The following is a 19757-nucleotide window of genomic DNA, read 5'->3' on the forward strand; positions in this document are numbered from 1 at the left end:
TTAGTTTTACTATTCTTTCTGTGCCACCCAAAACAACAACCAGACAACTTATTCCAGACCTTCAACAATACTGCTCAAATTCAAGCCGCTCTTGAAAGATTGCTAGTTGACATTTCCTTCAATGTTCTTTTCAGTTTTGCAGTGAATTGTCCATCTCCACTTCAGATCACCATGAAACTCGAAACTCAGGAAGAGTTCTCAATTATCCATCTCAATGGTGCTCAGCACCTCAGGCTGTCTCAAAATTAATGACATATTTCCACACGAATCATTCAACTAGGCTAGACAAGCATGAGGGAGAATGGAATAGAAGATTATGCTGTTAGATTTAGATGAGGAAAGACGGGAAGAGGCTCAAGTGGAGCATAAAGGCTGGCATGGACTGGTTGGGCCGAATGGCCTGTTTGTGTCGTATTTCCTATGTAATCCTATGTAATATTTAAACCAGATCCTCAATAAAGCAAAGCATAATATTTCCCTGCCCCCCCCCCCCATTGTCAATCTCTCCATATCAACATTTCTAAAGTAGCAGCCAAAAACCTCTGATGACAGCCTCCATTAATGTTAACATTTAAAGTTAACAAGCAAACCGAATACTCTGATGCAATGTAAGATGTGTTACAGATTCCACAAGACAAGGTCCAATAAAACACTTGCATTTATATAGCTCCTTGTTTTATCAAAACATCTCAAAGCATTTCACATAACGAATTACTTTTGGAGGGCAGTAACTATTCTGTAGACAAATAGAACAACTGTTCTGCAACAGGAAAATCCCACAGTATAAATCACCACTTAAATGAGGTTTTAAAAAATATATACAGGAAGAGCGTCTGAAACCTGGAAACCTCAGGACCGAGGCCATTCCGGATTTCGAGTATTTCCGGATTTCGGAACCTCTTTCCGACGTCCCAAATCCGGAAACACCTGGGCCGAGCTAAGCAGGGTGGGGGGGTTCGGCGGCGGAGTGGAGAGTTGGAACCAGGGGGTCGGCGGAGTGGAAGGTTGGTGGCAGAGGGTCGGCGGCCAGGAAAAACCTGCGTTGAAGACCTGCAAAAAAGGCAAGTTAAAGTTTTTATTTTTTAATTCTTTTTCAGTGATTTAGTAGGTAAGGGTTTTGTGAATTTTTATTTTTTGGAATTTTTGAGCAGTAATCTTTTTTAAAAAATGCCTACATTTCGGAATACTTTACGATGACCCTGCCACGGATCAGCCAGGTGTCCGGATTCCAGAACATTCTGAATTTCGGAACTCTGGATTTGACGCTCAACCTGTAAATGGTAATGGTTTGAGAGAGAAATATTCCCCACAATGCTGGGAGAATTCTTTGCTCTTCTTTGACTAATGCCATGGGATTTTAAATATCCACCTGACCATGTAGAAGTGAACTCTAACATTTCAGCCCAAGGTGCAGAGTCTGATGTATAATAATATAATTACATCTCCAAAGCCAGTGAATGTGCTATACAAGATGCAGAAATAATACAGGTTGAACCTCCCTTATCCGGAACCCTCGGGACCTGGCCTGTTCTGGATAAAGGACGAGTGGTGGTCACGTTCAATTGGATGGTACAGATACTGAGCAAGGAGATATCGGGGCTGACTGGCTTGGGGCTGGGAGTGCGGCAGAGATATCATGGTGTGGGGGGGGGGGGGCGGTGGAGGGGAGGGGGAAGTGGATTGCGGGGTCAGGCCAGCGATTGCAGGAATCAGCAGCGAGGAAGGACATCAATTTATTCAAGTTGGAGTTCTGCGCATGCGCCACATGGTGGCCAAGAATGGTTCTGGACGAGGGGTGATTCCGGATAAGGGAGGTCTGGATAAGTGAGGTTCAACCTGTACCTTGTTATTCAAGATTTTTCATATTCCTAAACACCAAGAATTACTCACGTTCTACCATTATATGCCTAGAAGATCAGAAAAACTGTTTCTTCAACAATTGTGGAGATGGTCATGCTTGAAAATTAAATACAGCAGTTGAGCAAGTAAATTGGGGCACCTCATCATCCAGAGAAAATCGGTCATGATTTGAAGAATTTGAATATTTATTCTTTGCTACAAATTAGTCAAGCTCCAGTACAAGTAACAATCTGAGTGCTTAGATTCCATGTTATTCAAATAACCTACCTGACTCACAGACAACCGATCCTGGCTTCAACTCTAACATCATAATGATCATAGAGATATCAGTGGAATAGAGGATCTGGGTCCGGTGAGGAAGAGTCACAGTCCAGAGTTCTGGAGTTGGGTGAAGTATATACACCCAACCTCCTTTGCTGCATGTAATCTTTGACCCATACTTTTTCCCAATTAGGTCTGCTGAATGCTTGATAGCCCCATATTTCGTCTGTGTTGCACCACCTTGCTGAACTTTTATCGCAAACATTGAGTCATGGCCTAGGAAGACGATGGCGGTGTCACCATTCTGAATAACATCTCCATACTCCACAAAACTCATTTCTCAGAATAGAATGCAATGATTGTGACAATCTAGGGAAGAACAACAAAGTAGAATATCAGATTTACATTTTTACATCATCACTTTAAGTTCAGCATTTATTCTTACTACTCCACCATAGCAAGACAGATATAAATCTGCATCTAAAGTTTTTGAATGGATCCAGTAGAATGGGCACCCTTTACAACAACATAGTTCACTTTTCCGATAGCTTAATTGATAAATGCAATACTCATTGTGACCATATACTCTAGGAATGTCCACTGGTTGATTCTTGATCTGTACTGTACCTCATTCAAGGCAACAAGGGAGGCTTTATAACTGGCCTTACCATTAGAAGGCTGGGCGGGGCGGATGAGGAAAACAGGTGGAAAGGGGAGTTTGGTGTTCTCCAAGTGCTTTGGTCAACATTTTCCCCTCAACTAATATCACCCAAAAATGTGTTTTTAATTATCTAGGTCATTCATCTCATTGCTGTGTGTAGGAATGGAGTAGGCAGGAGGATCAGGCAAATATTAAAGATGAGTAAAAGCAGGTCAAAAAACAAAAGCTAAGAAGAACATACATATGAACAATGACAAGCAGGTAAAGACCTTCTGGTCCATCAAGCCTGTCCCACACAATTACGATACCTCGTGTATCATAATATATACACTCCACCCTACCAAAACCATCTGATCTCCTGGGAGAGACAAAAAAACAAATAAAAACCCGTCAATTTGGGGAAAAGAATCTGGGAAATTCCTCTCCGACCCATCTATGCGATCGAAACTAGTCCAGGAGATCCCTCTGGCCTGCAATTCCCTGCAGTAGAAACATAGAAACATAGAAAATAGGTGCAGGAGCAGGCCATTCAGCCCTTCTAGCCTGCACCGCCATTCAATGAGTTCATGGCTGAACATTCAACTTCAGTACCCACTTCCTGCTTTCACGCCATACCCCTTGATCCCCCGAGTAGTAAGGACTTCATCTAACTCCCTTTTGAATATATTTAGTGAATTGGCCTCAACTAATTTCACAGGTTCACCACTCTCTGGGTGAAGAAGTTTCTCCTTATCTCGGTCCTAAATGGCTTACCCCTTATCCTTAGACTGTGACCCCTGGTTCTGGACTTCCCCAACATTGGGAACATTCTTCCTGCATCCAACCTGTCCAAACCCGTCAGAATTTTAAACGCTTCTATGAGGTCCCCTCTCACTCTTCTGAACTCCAGTGAATACAAGCCCAGTTGATCCAGTCTTTCTTGATAGGTCAGTCCCACCATCCCGGGAATCAGTCTGGTGAATCTTCGCTGCACTCCCTCAATAGCAAGAATGTCCTTCCTCAAGTTAGGAGACCAAACTGTACACAATACTCCAGGTGTGGCCTCACCAAGGCCCTGTAAAACTGTAGCAACACCTCCCTGCCCCTGTACTCAAATCCCCTCGCTATGAAGGCCAACATGCCATTTGCTTTCTTAACCGCCTGCTGTACCTGCATGCCAACCTTCAATGACTGATGTACCATGACACCCAGGTCTCGTTGCACCTTCCCTTTTCCTAATCTGTCACCATTCAGATAATAGTCTGTCTCTCTGTTTTTACCACCAAAGTGGATAACCTCACATTTATCCACATTATACTTCATCTGCCACGCATTTGCCCACTCACCTAACCTATCCAAGTCACTCTGTAGCCTCATAGCATCCTCCTCGCAGCTCACACTGCCACCCAACTTAGTGTCATCCGCAAATTTGGAGATACTACATTTAATCCCCTCGTCTAAATCATTAATGTACAATGTAAACAGCTGGAGCCCCAGCACAGAACCCTGCGGTACCCCACTAGTCACTGCCTGCCATTCCGAAAAGTACCCATTTACTCCTACTCTTTGCTTCCTGTCTGACAACCAGTTCTCAATCCACGTCAGCACACTACCCCCAATCCCATGTACTTTAACGTTGCACATTAATCTCCTGTGTGGGACCTTGTCGAAAGCCTTCTGAAAGTCCAAATATACCACATCAACTGGTACTCCTTTGTCCACTTTATTGGAAACATCCTCAAAAAATTCCAGAAGATTTGTCAAGCATGATCTCCCTTTCACAAATCCATGCTGACTTGGACCTATCATGTCACCATTTTCCAAATGCGCTGCTATGACATCCTTAATAATTGATTCCATCATTTTACCCACTACTGAGGTCAGGCTGACCGGTCTATAATTCCCTGCTTTCTCTCTCCCTCCTTTTTTAAAAAGTGGGGTTACATTGGCTACCCTCCACTCGATAGGAACTGATCCAGAGTCAATGGAATGTTGGAAAATGACTGTCAATGCATCCGCTATTTCCAAGGCCACCTCCTTAAGTACTCTGGGATGCAGTCCATCAGGCCCTGGGGATTTATCGGCCTTCAATCCCATCAATTTCCCCAACACAATTTCCCGACTAATAAAGATTTCCCTCAGTTCCTCCTCCTTAATAGACCCTCTGACCACTTTTATATCCGGAAGGTTGTTTGTGTCCTCCTTAGTGAATACTGAACCAAAGTACTTGTTCAATTGGTCTGCCATTTCTTTGTTCCCCGTTATGACTTCCCCTGATTCTGACTGCAGGGGACCTACGTTTGTCTTTACTAACCTTTTTCTCTTTACATACCTATAGAAACTTTTGCAATCCGCCTTAATGTTCCCTGCAAGCTTCTTCTCGTACTCCATTTTCCCTGCCCTAATCAAACCCTTTGTCCTCCTCTGCTGAGTTCTAAATTTCTCCCAGTCCCCAGGTTCGCTGCTATTTCTGGCCAATTTGTATGCCATTTCCTTGGCTTTAATACTATCCCTGATTTCCCTAGATAGCCACGGTTGAGCCACCTTCCCTTTTTTATTTTTACGCCAGACAGGAATGTACAATTGTTGTAATTCATCCATGCGGTCTCTAAATGTCTGCCATTGCCCATCCACAGTCAACCCCTTAAGTATCATTAGCCAATCTATCTTAGCCAATTCATGCCTCATACCTTCAAAGTTACCCTTCTTTAAGTTCTGGACCATGGTCTCTGAATTAACTGTTTCATTCTCCATCCTAATGCAGAATTCCACCATATTATGGTCACTCTTCCCCAAGGGGCCTCGCACAATGAGATTGCTAATTAATCCTCTCTCATTACACAACACCCAGTCTAAGATGGCCTCCCCCCTAGTTGGTTCCTCGACATATTGGTCTAGAAAACCATCCCTTATGCATTCCAGGAAATCCTCCTCCACCGTATTGCTTCCAGTTTGGCTAGCCCAATCTATGTGCATATTAAAGTCACCCATTATAACTGCTGCACCTTTATTGCATGCACTCCTAATTTCCTGTTTGATGCCCTCCCCAACATCACTACTACTGTTTGGAGGTCTGTACACAACTCCCACTAACGATTTTTGCCCTTTAGTGTTCTGCAGCTCTACCCATATAGATTCCACATCATCCAAGCTAATGTCTTTCCTAACTATTGCATTAATCTCCTCTTTAACCAGCAATGCTACCCCACCTCCTTTTCCTTTTATTCTATCCTTCCTGAATGTTGAATACCCCTGGATGTTGAGTTCCCAGCCCTGATCATCCTGGAGCCACGTCTCCGTAATCCCAATCACATCATATTTGTTAACATCTATTTGCACAGTTAATTCATCCACCTTATTGCGGATACTCCTTGCATTAAGACACAAAGCCTTCAGGCTTGCTTTTTTAACACCCTTTGTCCTTTTAGAATTTTGCTGTACAGTGGCCCTTTTTGTTCTTTTCCTTGGGTTTATAGTACATACTTTCTGTAAGAGGTGATGTCCGCCCCAGCCAGAAACAGGTTCAGCTCTCGCCTGAAGGAATTTAGTGAATCAGCATCCACCGCTTGAGACGACAGCCTGCTCCAGAGGCCCACTATTCTCTGGGAAAAGACATCTAACCAAGATCTGGCTTTCTACAACATAAATTTGTGACCCCTCAATGACAACTATGAACATCTGAAGCAACATTTTTTAGTTTTTCCAAATGCATTCGCAATAAACAGAGAGTGAAAGAAAGTATTGATCCATTTAACGATGATATTAGGAAGCTGGTATCCAGGGACAAAGAAAGGGATTTATTAAATAGTCTACTGCATATCTATCTTTATCAGAAAGAGGAAGGAAAGTTTACCATGTCAGATTTTCAGGAACAGCAGAGGAAAATCTACACAAATAAGAGCGTAACTACATAGGTTAGGTGCTCTAAGCCTAACCTCCCCCCTCCCAGTTGATTATCCCGCCAATACGGGATGTCAAGGCTCACACATGAATACTGGTCATTTGGGTTTGATACCAAATGGTGCTAAGCACCCATGGAACCAGCAATTAGCCAACACTTCCCAGAGAGGAGCAAAAGAGAAACGTTGGCAAGAAAAAAAGTAATTGGATGCTTAGTTTTTCTAAATGCTTTTTAAAAAGTTGCACATCAATGATTAACAGATGAAGTAGAGTGGAAGTTCTAGATTTAAAATTGGCTTTAAAACAGGAAACAGATAGCCATTTGTGGGAACTTTCAGACTGGAGAGAGGTCAGTATTTGGATCTTTGTTATTTTTAAATATACTGACTTGAACAAGGAAATGATAAACTAACAAAATCTTTCAGTTTGCAAAAGAGACACTACAAACAGATTCTGAAGGATTTGGATTTTTTTTAGGTGTCAGATAATTCAATGTGAATAATTGTTAAAAAATTAGAATGGAAGCACAGAACCAAAAACAAATGGAGCATGAATCTAGGGATTGTAATGGTCTGATACTTTATTTCACTCAGTTCATTACAAATACATTTGGAAAAACTATTTATCCTTGCTCGAGTTGTTCAGAGTGGAAATCTGGAGTGTTTACCTGCAGTTAAAAAAGACAAATGAGGGACTGGCTGCATCAGCGGAGACGGAATAGAATTCTGAAGATGATGCTGTTTAAGCCATTGATCAGATTCCATTTGGAGTACTGGTCACCTTATAATTGAAAGATACCAAGAGGGTAGAGGGGAGCATCAAAAGTGTTTTTTCTCAAAAAAAAGAACAACTTTGAAGTGATTAGTTAAGTGTTCAAGATAATGAAGGTATTGATTGAGGAAACTGTTCACTATGGTGAAAGGTTTAAATACAGTGCGACATCAATTAAAATTAAGTTAAGAACAAGGAAAGTTAGTAGAACTTTTTCACCCAAGGGGTGATACAGTTTCAGAGCAAGTTACCATGCAAGATTAGAGGTTTTCCAAACTGGGGTGGGGTAATGTCTGTCCATCTGGGCCCCACACTGTGTGCAGTGTCTGAAAATGTTGTATTCTTTATTATTTTCTCTTTTCTGGTGTTTGTTGGTTTACTAGCGCATTATTTCTGCTGTTAAATAAGTTTTTCTGCAATGATAGTACTGTTTTCTTATGCTTTATCTTTTGGAAATTAGGAAGGGGATGTCTCCTGGGATTGCATCAATAATTGCAGCGGAATCTTCCACACAGTAAAGTTTGAAAAGCAGTGGGTAAGGCCATTGAAACACAGTATACATGGGGAAAGAAACAACTGATTGTGTTTTTGGATGGAGAAGGGATTGGGTAGGTCATTGGTAGGTTTCCATGAAAAAGGGACAGACCTTTTTGGGTCCCAGAAAATTAATGATTCTTATGATGAAAACAGCTCAATAGCTGGAACTGTTGAATAAAGAATAGGCAGCATCAGCTTAGTAGATGGATGGAATCCTATATCTATTATCTGGGACTCAGACAGCTTAAGGATGAAGGCAAATGGACAATAGCTGCAACAATGTGTTGACAGCATCAGGTCAAGCTACAGAATTTTAATTCACAATTTTAATGCTATTCTCCAGCATCTTTGACACCCAGCACTGATCAGACACTAATGAGAAAAGACTATTTGAAAAGGAGTTAAAAACAGGAGGTAAAGAAAATTAATTAAATCCGTTTGTAATATATACAATGGTTTTAGATGAACGCTCAGCTGGGATGCAAGTTTCAGAAAATAAATGTGAGCAAATATATAAATTAAATAATCCAAAGACTAAAGTGGATAACTAACTGCATAACTAAACAGCATACAAGCACTGTGTACGTCATAAAAATACACGTTGGGGACTTAACTTTAGAATTTGCATACAAAATATTCTTGCTTTTGTTTTCCCAATCTTGCTGTGTAACAGCTGATTTAATATTTTCCTCCATCAAATATTGATGCGTTCTCTTAAATCCCTTCTCCAACACCAAATAAATGGTGCTGAAGACACAGTAATGAGCAAAGTTAGCATGCAGTAGGTCCATGCTTCAACAAGAGCAAAGGAGATAGATAAATGACTCGGTTGGTAGCAAAGTTGGCAAGCAGGCGGTGAAGGCGGCAAATGGCATGTTGGCCTTCATAGCTAGAGGATTTGAGTATAGGAGCAGGGAGGTCTTACTGCAGTTGTACAGGGCCTTGGTGAGGCCACACCTGGAATATTGTGTTCAGTTTTTGTCTCCTAATCTGAGGAAGGACGTTCTTGCTATTGAGGGAGTGCAGCGAAAGTTCACCAGACTGATTCCCGGGATGGCAGGACTGACATATGAGGAGAGACTGAATCGATTGGACTTGTATTCACTGGAGTTTAGAAGAATGAGAGGGGAACTCATAGAAACATATAAAATTCTGACGGGATTGGACAGGTTAGAGGCAGGACGAATGTTCCCGTTGCTGGGAAGTCCAGAACCAGGGGTCACAGTCTTAAGGATAAGGGGTAAGCCATTTAGGACCGAGATGAGGAAAAATTTCTTCACTCAGAGTTGTTAATCTATGGAATTCCCTACCGCAGAAAGTTGTTGAGGCCAGTTCGATAGATATATTCAAAAGGGAGTTAGATATGGCCCTTACGGCTAAACATAGAAAATAGGTGCAGGAGTAGGCCATTCGGCCCTTTGAGCCTGCACCACCATTCAATAAGATCAAGGCTGATCATTCACCTCACTACCCCTTTCCTGCTTTCTCTCCATACCCCTTGATCTCTTTAGCCGTAAGGGCCATATCTAACTCCCCCTTGAATATATCCAATGAACTGGCATCAACTCTCTGCGGTAGGGAATTCCACAGGTTCACAACTCTGAGTGAAGAAGTTTCTCTTCATCTCAGTCCTAAATGGCTTACCCCTTATCCTTAGACCATGTCCCCTGGTTCTGGACTTCCCCAACATCGGGAACGCTCTTCCGGCATCTAACCTGTCCAGTCCTGTCAGAATTTTATATGTTTCTATGAGATCCCCTCTCATCCTTCTAAACTCCAGTGAATACAGGCCCAGTTGATCCAGTCTCTCCTCATATGTCAGTCCTGCCATCCCAGGAATCAGTCTGGTGAATCTTCGCTGCACTTCCTCAATAGCAAGAACGTCCTTCCTCAGATTAGGAGACCAAAACTGAAGACAATATTCCAGGTGAGGCCTCACTAAGGCCCTGTACAACTGCAGTAAGAGCTCCCTGCTCCAATACTCAAATCCCCTAGCTATGAAGGCCAACATACCATTTGCCTTCTTCACCGCCTGCTGTACCTGCATGCGAACTTTCAATGACTGATGTACCATGACACCCAGGTCTCGCTGCACCTCCCCTTTTCCTAATCTGCCGCCATTCTGCCTTCAAAGGGATCAAGGGGTGTGGAGAGAAAGCAGGAAAGGGGTACTGAGGTTGAATGATCAGCCATGATCTTATTGAATGGTGGTGCAGGCTCGAAGGGCCAAATGGCCTACTCCTGCACCTAATTTCTATATTTCTAGGTTTCTATTCTCACTCGAGTCAAAAAAGAACGAACTTGCATTCATATAGTGCTTTTTATGACCTCAAGACATTCCAAAATACTCCATAGCCAAAGTAATTTTGAAGTGCAGTGTTGTAACATAAGCAAAGTCTACATTTGCACATAGCAAGGTCCAATAAACAGCAGTAAGATAAATGATCAGATATTTTTTTTTAAATAAGTGGTGTTGGTTGAGAGATAAATGTTAGAAGAACTCTCCTTCGTCAAATAATGCCGCGGGATCTCTTGTATCCACCTCAGCAGGCGGGCAGGAACTTGATTTAATGTCTCATCTTAAAGACGACACCTCCAACAAGTACTCCTTCAGTACTGTACTGAAGTGTCAGCCTATATTATGTGCTCAAGTCTTTGGAATGGACTTGGGCCCATGACCTTCTGACTCAGAGGTGAGAGTGCTACCACTGAGACCTAGGCTGTGTGCTCAGGAACCATTCCATAACTTGCGCACATAATCTAGGCTGACATTCTACTGCGGCATTAAGGGAATACTGCATTGTCGGAGGTATTGTATCAGATTAGTTAAACTGAGGCCCCATCTGCCACCTTAGATGGATGAAAAAGATCCCATGGCATTATTCACAAAGTGCAGGAAATTCCCCCAGTGTGCTGACCAACATTCCTCCCTCAACTAAAACCAACAAAAATAATAATTTATTTAATTTATTGGATCTTGCTTTGTGTAATTTGCCGACACGTTTGCCTCCATAACAGTGACTACACTTCAAAAGTTATTCACTGGATGTGAAGTGCTATCGACATGATAAGGTGCTGCATAAATGCAACTTCTACTTTTCTTTTCCTTCTAATGTGTCAAAAAAGTGACAGATCACAAATCCATTTAAACCAGTGGTTAACAAAGTGGGTTCCAGTGACCTTTTGGGAGACTGCAAATGGTTGAGTGGTTCACAAGCTTTCCGGTGCTAAGATGACCAACAACTACTTCTAGTAATAGCAATAATAAGCCAGGTAAGACTCAAGCTAGGAGTATTCAGCAATGATTGGTAGCTTCAGGAGCAGAAGCATGACAGAGCAAAGGAGCCAGTAAGTGTGTGAGATGTCCATGCTGTAATTTCGCAGCCCACTCATTATTGTCACATTGACTTATGCTTGAAATGACCAAAGAGTCAGGGAGCCAAGTTTAGTGCACTCAGCATATAGTTCATGCAGGCAGACAACTAGTTGTGACTCTGTCCTACATTTTGAACATATTCTAAATGTTGCTTAATGAACATAACATAAGTGACCTCACAAAACCTGCACACCCTCATGCAGCCCCCCTCTCCTAACCCTCCCCCCTCCCAAAACAAGAACCCGAGCTTGAAAATCCATTTCTATAATTACTGCACACATTCAGAGGTCAGGCCTGGCATCGGAAACATAAAAAGGATCTATATTAATTTTTTTTTTTTTAAATGAGAGCCAAAATATATAATTTAATCTACATGTCTATCCGGAGGTCTGGAAAAACACTTTTGAACTTCCATAATTACTCAACACAGCCACTGCCCTAAATCTAGTCCAGTCAAAGTGCCAATCTGCCAATACTGCAGAAATTCTAAATATTAAGAGTACAGATACCAGCAGATACACTGAATTATGCAGCTCAATATAATTACTGGAGATATCGGGTAACCTTGACCTAGTTAAGGTTGTTGATAATTAACCTGCTGCTCTCTCCTTGCTGTGGTGCGGCTACAGAGATGCTCGGCACCTCCAGTGCTTTGCCCACGTCAGTCTTAAAATCAGATATCAGCAGGCAGGGAGATGAAAGAGAAGAATCACTACAACATCGACATACCCATTCTTCCAGTAAGAGGTCACTGGATAGCAATCACAAGTGATTACCAATTTCCACTCACTAATCCAGAGCGCAATGAAACAAACTGTAACACACCTTGTCCTCTACGGAGATCAAATAACTCAGTACAGATTAGGGACTGAATTTGTGACCTTCCTAATCTATAGGACTCAGCTACTTAATGTTTAAACTAGCTCAGCCATCAGGAAAGCTTGATGAACATTTTAATGGCAGATAATTCATTCTGAGAACCCTCAGCACATCGATTGGACTTCTCTTTAGTTAGATGAGATCAGTGGATCTTTCAGAGGGAATTTAAATAATCAGACATTTATTCTCCACTGAAATCATCCCAGGCACATCCAATGGGCAATAGCTATGTGGATAGCCATGTGGTCAAAAAGAAAATCTGGAAAAACTCCACATTGCAGGCGGAAGTTGGTGTCCTATTTTTCAGACAGGCACCCATTTTGCTCAAAGATAAATGTCATTATTCTACATACATTTATCGTAATGTACACACATTTATCATAATGTACACTCTTGCTACAATGGTGGCTGCTGTAGTGAACATGTTAACAATGAACTTTCTACTTCATTTTGTGCTGGAATAGGAAACAAGAGCTGATTGAAGTATTTTAATCAGCTTGAGAAGCTCTATTCCAGCATTAGACGCACTGAAACATTCATTAAGACCATTAGTAGATAGACTCTGATGTAACTGACGAATTATGGCAGTTGTGCTTGTCTCTGGAATGAAAGGTTTTCCATGCATATGTACTATCTCAACCAATAGGATTTCCAGGACTAAATATCAGTGTCCCACACTGCATTGCAAGGCTAAATGGAGCATGAGAAATAGCTGGGTTCTATGGTCCAGTGAGCTTATTACCAAGAAAGACAGAACTTTAATTGAAAAGCTTACAATGAAGACAGGATGCCGAGCCATGGTAGCGGTTCTCTGGAGTTATTCTTAGGTGGTACAGAAATAGTCAAGCACATCTTCAGACAAGATTTCTTTTCCAAACATTGGCTTTGAAAATTTCCCTAAACAACAACTGTGTTATATTACAGTACACTTTAAACAATTATCCTTGATAAATTATAAATAGCCTCTGCTCTAGTTTCCCAGATTGTTCATCTAAATTCAACATATTGCCACCTCATCTAAACCGTTATTCATCCAATTATCAAGGCTAGATATCAAAGCTGAAGTGGCATTCATGTATGCATCATCATCATAGACAGTCCTTCGGAATCAAGGAAGACTTGCTTCCACTCTTAGCATGAGTTCTTAGGGTGGCTGTACAGTCCAATACGAGAACCACAGTCTCTGTCACAGGTGGGACAGATAGTCATTGAGGGAAAGGGTGGGCAGGGAGCCTGGTTTGCCGCATGCTCCTTCCGCTGCATGCGCTTGATTTCTGCATGCTCTCGGCGATGATACTCAAGGAGCTCAGCGCCCTCCCGAATGCACTTCCTCCACTTAAAGCTGTCTATGGCCAAGGACTCCTAGGTGTCAGTGGGGATGTCGCACTTTATCAGGGAGGCTTTGAGGTTGTCCTTGTAACGTTTCCTCTGCCCACCTTTGGCTCATTTGCCGTGGTCGAGTTCCGAGTAGAGCGCTTGCTTTGGAAGTCTCGTGTCTGGCATGCAAACTATGTGGCCTGCCCAGCGGAGCTGATCAAGTGTGGTCAGTGCTTCAATGCTGGGGATGTTGGCCTGGACGAGGACGCTAATGTTTGTGCGTCTGTCCTCCCAGGGGATTTGCTGGATCTTGTGGAGACATCGCTGGTGGTATTTCTCCAACGATTTGACTCATGTATGCAGCACCTATAGAAACAGCAGGTTTTTTGATATGCTATGCAGAATACTAACAGAGGTTATATTAAACAGTGTTTGGCTTACATATGTTGAAGTATAGATTTTGGCAGAATGCTGACCCTATCATATTATACAATGCCTACCTTCCGCTAAAGCTCAGCATTGTTGATTCAATTGGATTTTTTTGAACACCTGCTCAAGGTAAGGAAGAAACAAGTCCAAGTCATATTCTAAAGTCGCCTTATCAAATACTCCTTAAAATTACAAACTCAACCAGTACACACACACACAAAGCAGCTAATGACAAGCTGGTAAATAAACTACCACACATAAAGCCAACTGATTCAAACTGATTTCATGTAGATTGTACAAAGAAGGCCTTTTCACCTATTTGATCTCATCTTCCAGAATATTAACCCTACCATCCAGCATTTTTTTAAAAAAATAGGTTGTGTTTTGCCCTAAATACTGTAATTGCAGATTCTGAAAAATTATTTTTAAAGCAATAATGAACTTGGAAGGCAATGTCAAGAGGCATGCATAACTGCAAAGGGGTATCTGGTATTAATGCAGAATAAGTATATTGCAATTAATTTCTTAGTCCACTTAACTAGTTGCGTGAGATACATTTCGGAAAGAAGAACACTTGCTGCTTGCGACGATACACTGTTGAAACTGTTGTGTGTTTAACTGAATTGGCACCTGATAACTACAATAACTAAGGTTATACTCTGTGTGATGCTACCTATTTTTAAACACTAAATCCTCAGTGTTTTTACTGTCGGGAACAGTCCCATAAGGTTTTGTGCCAGAAAGGAAATAATCGTGTTTGGATCAATATTCGACACACATATTATACACCGTAATGTTTGCATGTTGGAGGAATTTCTTTGGAAGCTAGATCTGTAGTGCTACTCTCTTTCACTGGGAAGGTAATCAGAAATACCTTCATTATTAGATGCACAACTTGCAGCGATTACAAGGAGACATTCCTTACATCAGTTCAACAATTCAATTTCACATGCAACTCAGTTTCAAAATGAATCCATATTCTGATCAATGTTATGAAGCTACATTTCTACTGTGCCATGTTAGAAGACCAGACACAAATTACCACTCACTTTTACCAACAGCCCCACCTTTAATACAGCTGTGTGTGCCAATCGCACTAATTATCTATTATCTCTTTCACCTTGACAAACTTTAACACTCCATGGGCTAACTTTGCGACCGGGTTTTTGCCAATATTTCACCGTATTTGGCGAAAAAATGGTTGACGGGAATTTCGGGCACCTTTTTTGCAGCGGCGTTTTCCACGTTCCGCTGGGGAGAGGAGCGCCGCCGTGCAAGACCCGAAATAGTGTTTTCGCCCAAAATTTTGCTCTCTCTGCACCCAGAACACCGACAGGGAAAAACCTGTCGTGCCAGCAGCGTAAGTATGAAGTCCTGCAAAAAAGGTAAGCTAACATTTTTATTTTTTTACTCTTTTTCAGCAATTTGATAGATAAGTGTCTTGTAAATGTTGTGAGAATTTTTTTTTGTTTTTCCCAATTTTTGGGGGAAGGGGGTTGTTTCTCCCTCCTCCCAAGGTCTCGGACTAAAGTTGCCGAAAGTTGCGGTTTGCGCCGCAAATATCCGTCCTACCAATGGTAGCGAAGCGAAAACGGTAATTTTGGCAGAAAAATACCTTTTCCGAATTTCTAACCCCTAGATTCTCCTCTGACTTAGCCAAGTCACATAAATCTTTTTAAGAATAATTGTATTTATTTCAAGTGCTACAAAATAAGCAAGTTCCTAGTCCTCATTGCTTAATCTTCATTTAATAACTAACTGCTGATGGCATACACCAATTAGAGAGTAATCCAATTTGTGATCGGTAACCGGTTTGTCCACTAAAACTCTAATTTTAAATCCCTGAAACTCATGAAACAATTGGTTATCTACCCTCAATCAATATTCTCAACATTTAATGTATCTATACAACATCAATTATCAATTGAAGTTCAATTCTAATCTCAACACTGGGAACTGTCAGAGGCTGGATAGTCTGCGGTGAGTGGCTCACCTCATGATTTCCCAAAGCCTCTCCACCACCGACAAAGCACAAGTAAGAAATATGATGCAATACTCTCCACCTGCCTGAATTGTTGCAGCTCAACACTATCCAGGACAATACAGTCTGCTTGATCAGCACCCCATCCACTAGCTTAAACATCCACTTCCTCCACTATCAGCATACCATAGTTGCAGTGTGTATTATCTACAGGATGCACTACACACAACTCACCAAGGCCTGCTCAGCAGCATCTTCCAAATCTGTGACCTCCACCACCTAGAAGGGCAGCAGGTGCATGGGAACACCATCAAGTTACACACCATCCTGACTTAGACATATATCATCGTTACTTCATTATCGCTGGGTCAAAATCCAGGAACTTCCTACCCAACAGCATTGAGAGCATCTTCACCACACAGAATGCAGCAGTTCAAGAAGGTGGCCCACCTCCATCTTATCAAGCAACTAGGGATGGGCAATAAATGCTGGCCTTGCCAGTGATGCCTACATCCCGAGAATTATTTTTGTAGAAATCTCATCCCGAGTTACATATGGCATCCTAGACCCCAGATAAAGGCATCAAATTGTAAACATTTTGTTAAAGTTAGAGTGGCAAAGTATCCGATTTTAAAATGATTGGGTGTAATACAGCTTATATTGATGAAAGAGGTAGTACCAGAACCAATTTTTTTCTGTTTTCATGTGAATCTTAAAAAGTACTCAATGATGCAAGTTAGCATAATACCCCTCTTAACTTTGTGTAATCCTCCAACTCACATCAAGTGTGTAAATGAGGTTAGAGTACAATGAAGAGACATTTACTGTAGAACAGCTCATTACATTGAGAAACATCTTACTGTGGAATGCAAGCCTTTGTCACATGCCATTAGAATTTTTTGAGTCTACATAACATCCTCAGGTGCATAGCATATGGAGGAATCAACATATACATCTGGGAAGTCGCATTAAACGAAGAGTGAGCAGGGCACTTGATGAAAGTGTAGATTTAAACTTCAAAAGTGGCTACAAATGGAACTTAGTTGAGGAAGAGGGACAGAAGCAACAGCCATGGTCTAACAGAGAATGCCAAGAGCTGGAAGTCAGTGACATGCTTAATTCTAAAGTTAGATTTAGCCACGTGGTTACAAAAAGGAAAGATTCAAGGCATGTGAGCAAATAAATAGCATAGCTAAAAAGCTAAAACTAAATAAAAACAATACAGAGAACACATACAGGAGAAGTGATCTCAAATCAGAAAATTTGAAACAAGTAGAGCAAGGATTAGACTGCAGAGCTGATAAAGGGTGTGGAGATTTAGCAACAAGCACCAGGAATGCACTTTCAACTTCAAATTCAGCATGAGAAGAGCGATGCTTTTCACTGATTTATAGACAGCTAAGCAAAGACTCTGATTAAGTTTTGATATTTGTAATGTTAAACATACTGCAGCTATAGCCATCTAAAACTTTGAAGTATATGATGGTTATTAAGGTTTTAAAATTTCAGCACTATCATGAGATCAAAAGATCTCAGTTTCCAACATGTGTGCATAATTGTACAGAATAATTGTTGTGAAGACATTGTCCCTGGTAGGCAGCAGCCAAAACACTATGCTGCCATAAACTCATGAAAAGTTTATTTTCTCTTTTAAATCTCTTGTAAAATGACCTACAGTTGGGAACTGAGTGGTAAACCTCCTTGATTGTACTGACCCATTCAACTCTGGCATCTACTCCAATCCAAGTTGAATGGACAAATATTTCCACACTCTGTTTGGCTGTAAGGTTCTTAGGTGAACTGAGCTTAAGCAGTCTCATTCCAATTTCTCTTGACAAAACTGCCTTAATTTGCCAAAGAAAACAATTCTCTTACTCAAAGGAGGGCTAGTGTGGCCAATGGAAAAACTCACACTGCTACAGCAGGGAATAGTGAGGTTGTGGTTAAGGCACCAAAGTAAAAGGAACATTAAGAACATAAGAAATAGGAGCAGGAGTAGGCCACCTGGCCCCTCGAGCCTGCTCTGCCATTCAATAAGATCATGGCTGATCTGATCATGTACTAAGCTCCACTTCCCTGCCCGCTCTCCATAACCCTTTATTCTCTTATTGCTTAAAAATCTATCTCCACCTTAAATATATTCAATGGCCCAGCCTCCACAGCTCTCTGAGGTAGAGAATTCCATAGATTTATAACCTTCAGAGAAGAAATTCCTCCTCGTCTCAGTTTTAAATGGGCGGCTCCTTATTCTGAGACTATGTCTCCTCGTTCTAGTTTCCCCTATGAGTGGAAATATCTTTTCTGCATCCACCTTGTCAAGCCCCCTCATTATCTTATATGTTTCAATAAGATCACCTCTCATTCTTCTGAACTCCAATGTGTATAGGCTCAACCTATCTTCTAAGTCAATCCTCTCATCTCCTGAATCAATCCAGTGAACCTTCTCTGAACAGCCTCCAATGTTCTGCTTTTGGCCATGTTATATCTGACTTAGGACTTCTTGACACCAAACCAAAAAGAGAATTACATTCTATAACCCTTTCTTTGAACAGCACATAAATTTACAACAATATTAAGTGGGAACATTTTTGAATGCAGCTTACCAATAATCTCTAAATTGGTGATGTCTGGTTCGAATGTAGTTAAAAAGAAATACACTTGCATTTATATAGTGCCTTTAATGACCTCATGACATCCCAAAGTGCTTTACAGCCATTAAAGTACTTTAAAAGTGTAGTCACTGTGGCAATGTAGGAAACACAGCAGCTAATTTGCACACAGCAAGGTCCCACAAACAACAATATGACAGTGACCAGATAATTTATTTTAGTGATGTTGATCGAGGGATAAATATTGGCCAGGATACTGGGGTAACTCCTCTGTTCTTCTTCAAAATAGTGCCATGGGATCTTTTAAGTCCATCCGAGAGGCAGACCGGGCCTCGGTTTAACATCTCATCTGAAAGACGGCATCTCTGAGAGTGCAGCACTGCACTGGAGCGACAGCCTAGATTTTTGTGCTTAAATCTCTGGGGTGGAACTTGAACCCACATCCTTCTGACTCAGAAGCGCGGGTTCTACCCACAGTGCATTAAATGTTAATAACATGGAATCCCTGGCCAAAGAGCGCCCTAAGTGGAGGAAGAGCATCCGGGAGGGCGCTGAGCACCTCGAGTCTCGTCGCCAAGAGCATGCAGAAATCAAGCGCAGACAGCTGAAAGAGTGTGCAGCAAACCAGGCTTCCCACCCACCCCTTCCTTCAACAACTGTCTGTCCCACCTGTGACAGACTGTAATTCCCGTATTGGACTGTTCAGTCACCCGGGAACTCACTTTGAGTGGAAGCAAGTCTTCCTCGATTTCGAGGACTGCCTAAGATGATGATTCAAGAAAAGGCTCTGTACACTTCTCTAACTTCCCTTGCAATTTATTTTTAAAAGATCGTATTGAATCCAAATATAGTGCCTCAGAAACAAATCAAAACAGGGGCAAACTTAGTGTAGGCAACTCCACTGGCTTTAACCAGGTCCTCCTACACACAAACACCTCCAACATTGAGGCCGGACGATCTGTAACCTAACGAATGCCTCGATAACGCTATACGGTTTCAGTAACGGTCTCCAAAAGCCATTTCTAACGCACATGACAATAGCAATCAGAGACTCACCGGCTGCGGCCCTCACACATGGACAACCAGCCTCGGCCGCGCGCTGGTGACGTCACCCCACCTGTCGTTGGACGGCGCGCGATGGTGACGTCACGCCCTCCCTCCTCCGAGCCGCGCGGACTCTTTGATTGACAGATCCTG

General features: G+C 41.8%; 1 protein-coding gene across 1 annotated transcript in view; it reads right to left on the reverse strand.

The window, feature by feature from the left end:
- The window catches only part of trmt61a (tRNA methyltransferase 61A), a 58431-nt gene extending 38745 nt beyond the window's left edge, over positions 1-19686 (reverse strand). The window contains exons 1-2 of the mRNA XM_070877518.1: positions 19617-19686; positions 2128-2490 (exon numbers count right to left, since the gene is read on the reverse strand). Of these exons, the coding sequence (XP_070733619.1) occupies positions 2128-2458 (331 nt within the window). The 5' untranslated portion in view covers positions 2459-2490; positions 19617-19686. The remainder of the gene's footprint in view (positions 1-2127; positions 2491-19616) is intronic.
- Positions 19687-19757: the final 71 nt, after the last annotated feature.

Source organism: Pristiophorus japonicus, chromosome 4 (genome assembly GCF_044704955.1).
Source record: "Pristiophorus japonicus isolate sPriJap1 chromosome 4, sPriJap1.hap1, whole genome shotgun sequence".
Lineage (NCBI taxonomy): Eukaryota > Metazoa > Chordata > Chondrichthyes > Pristiophoridae > Pristiophorus > Pristiophorus japonicus.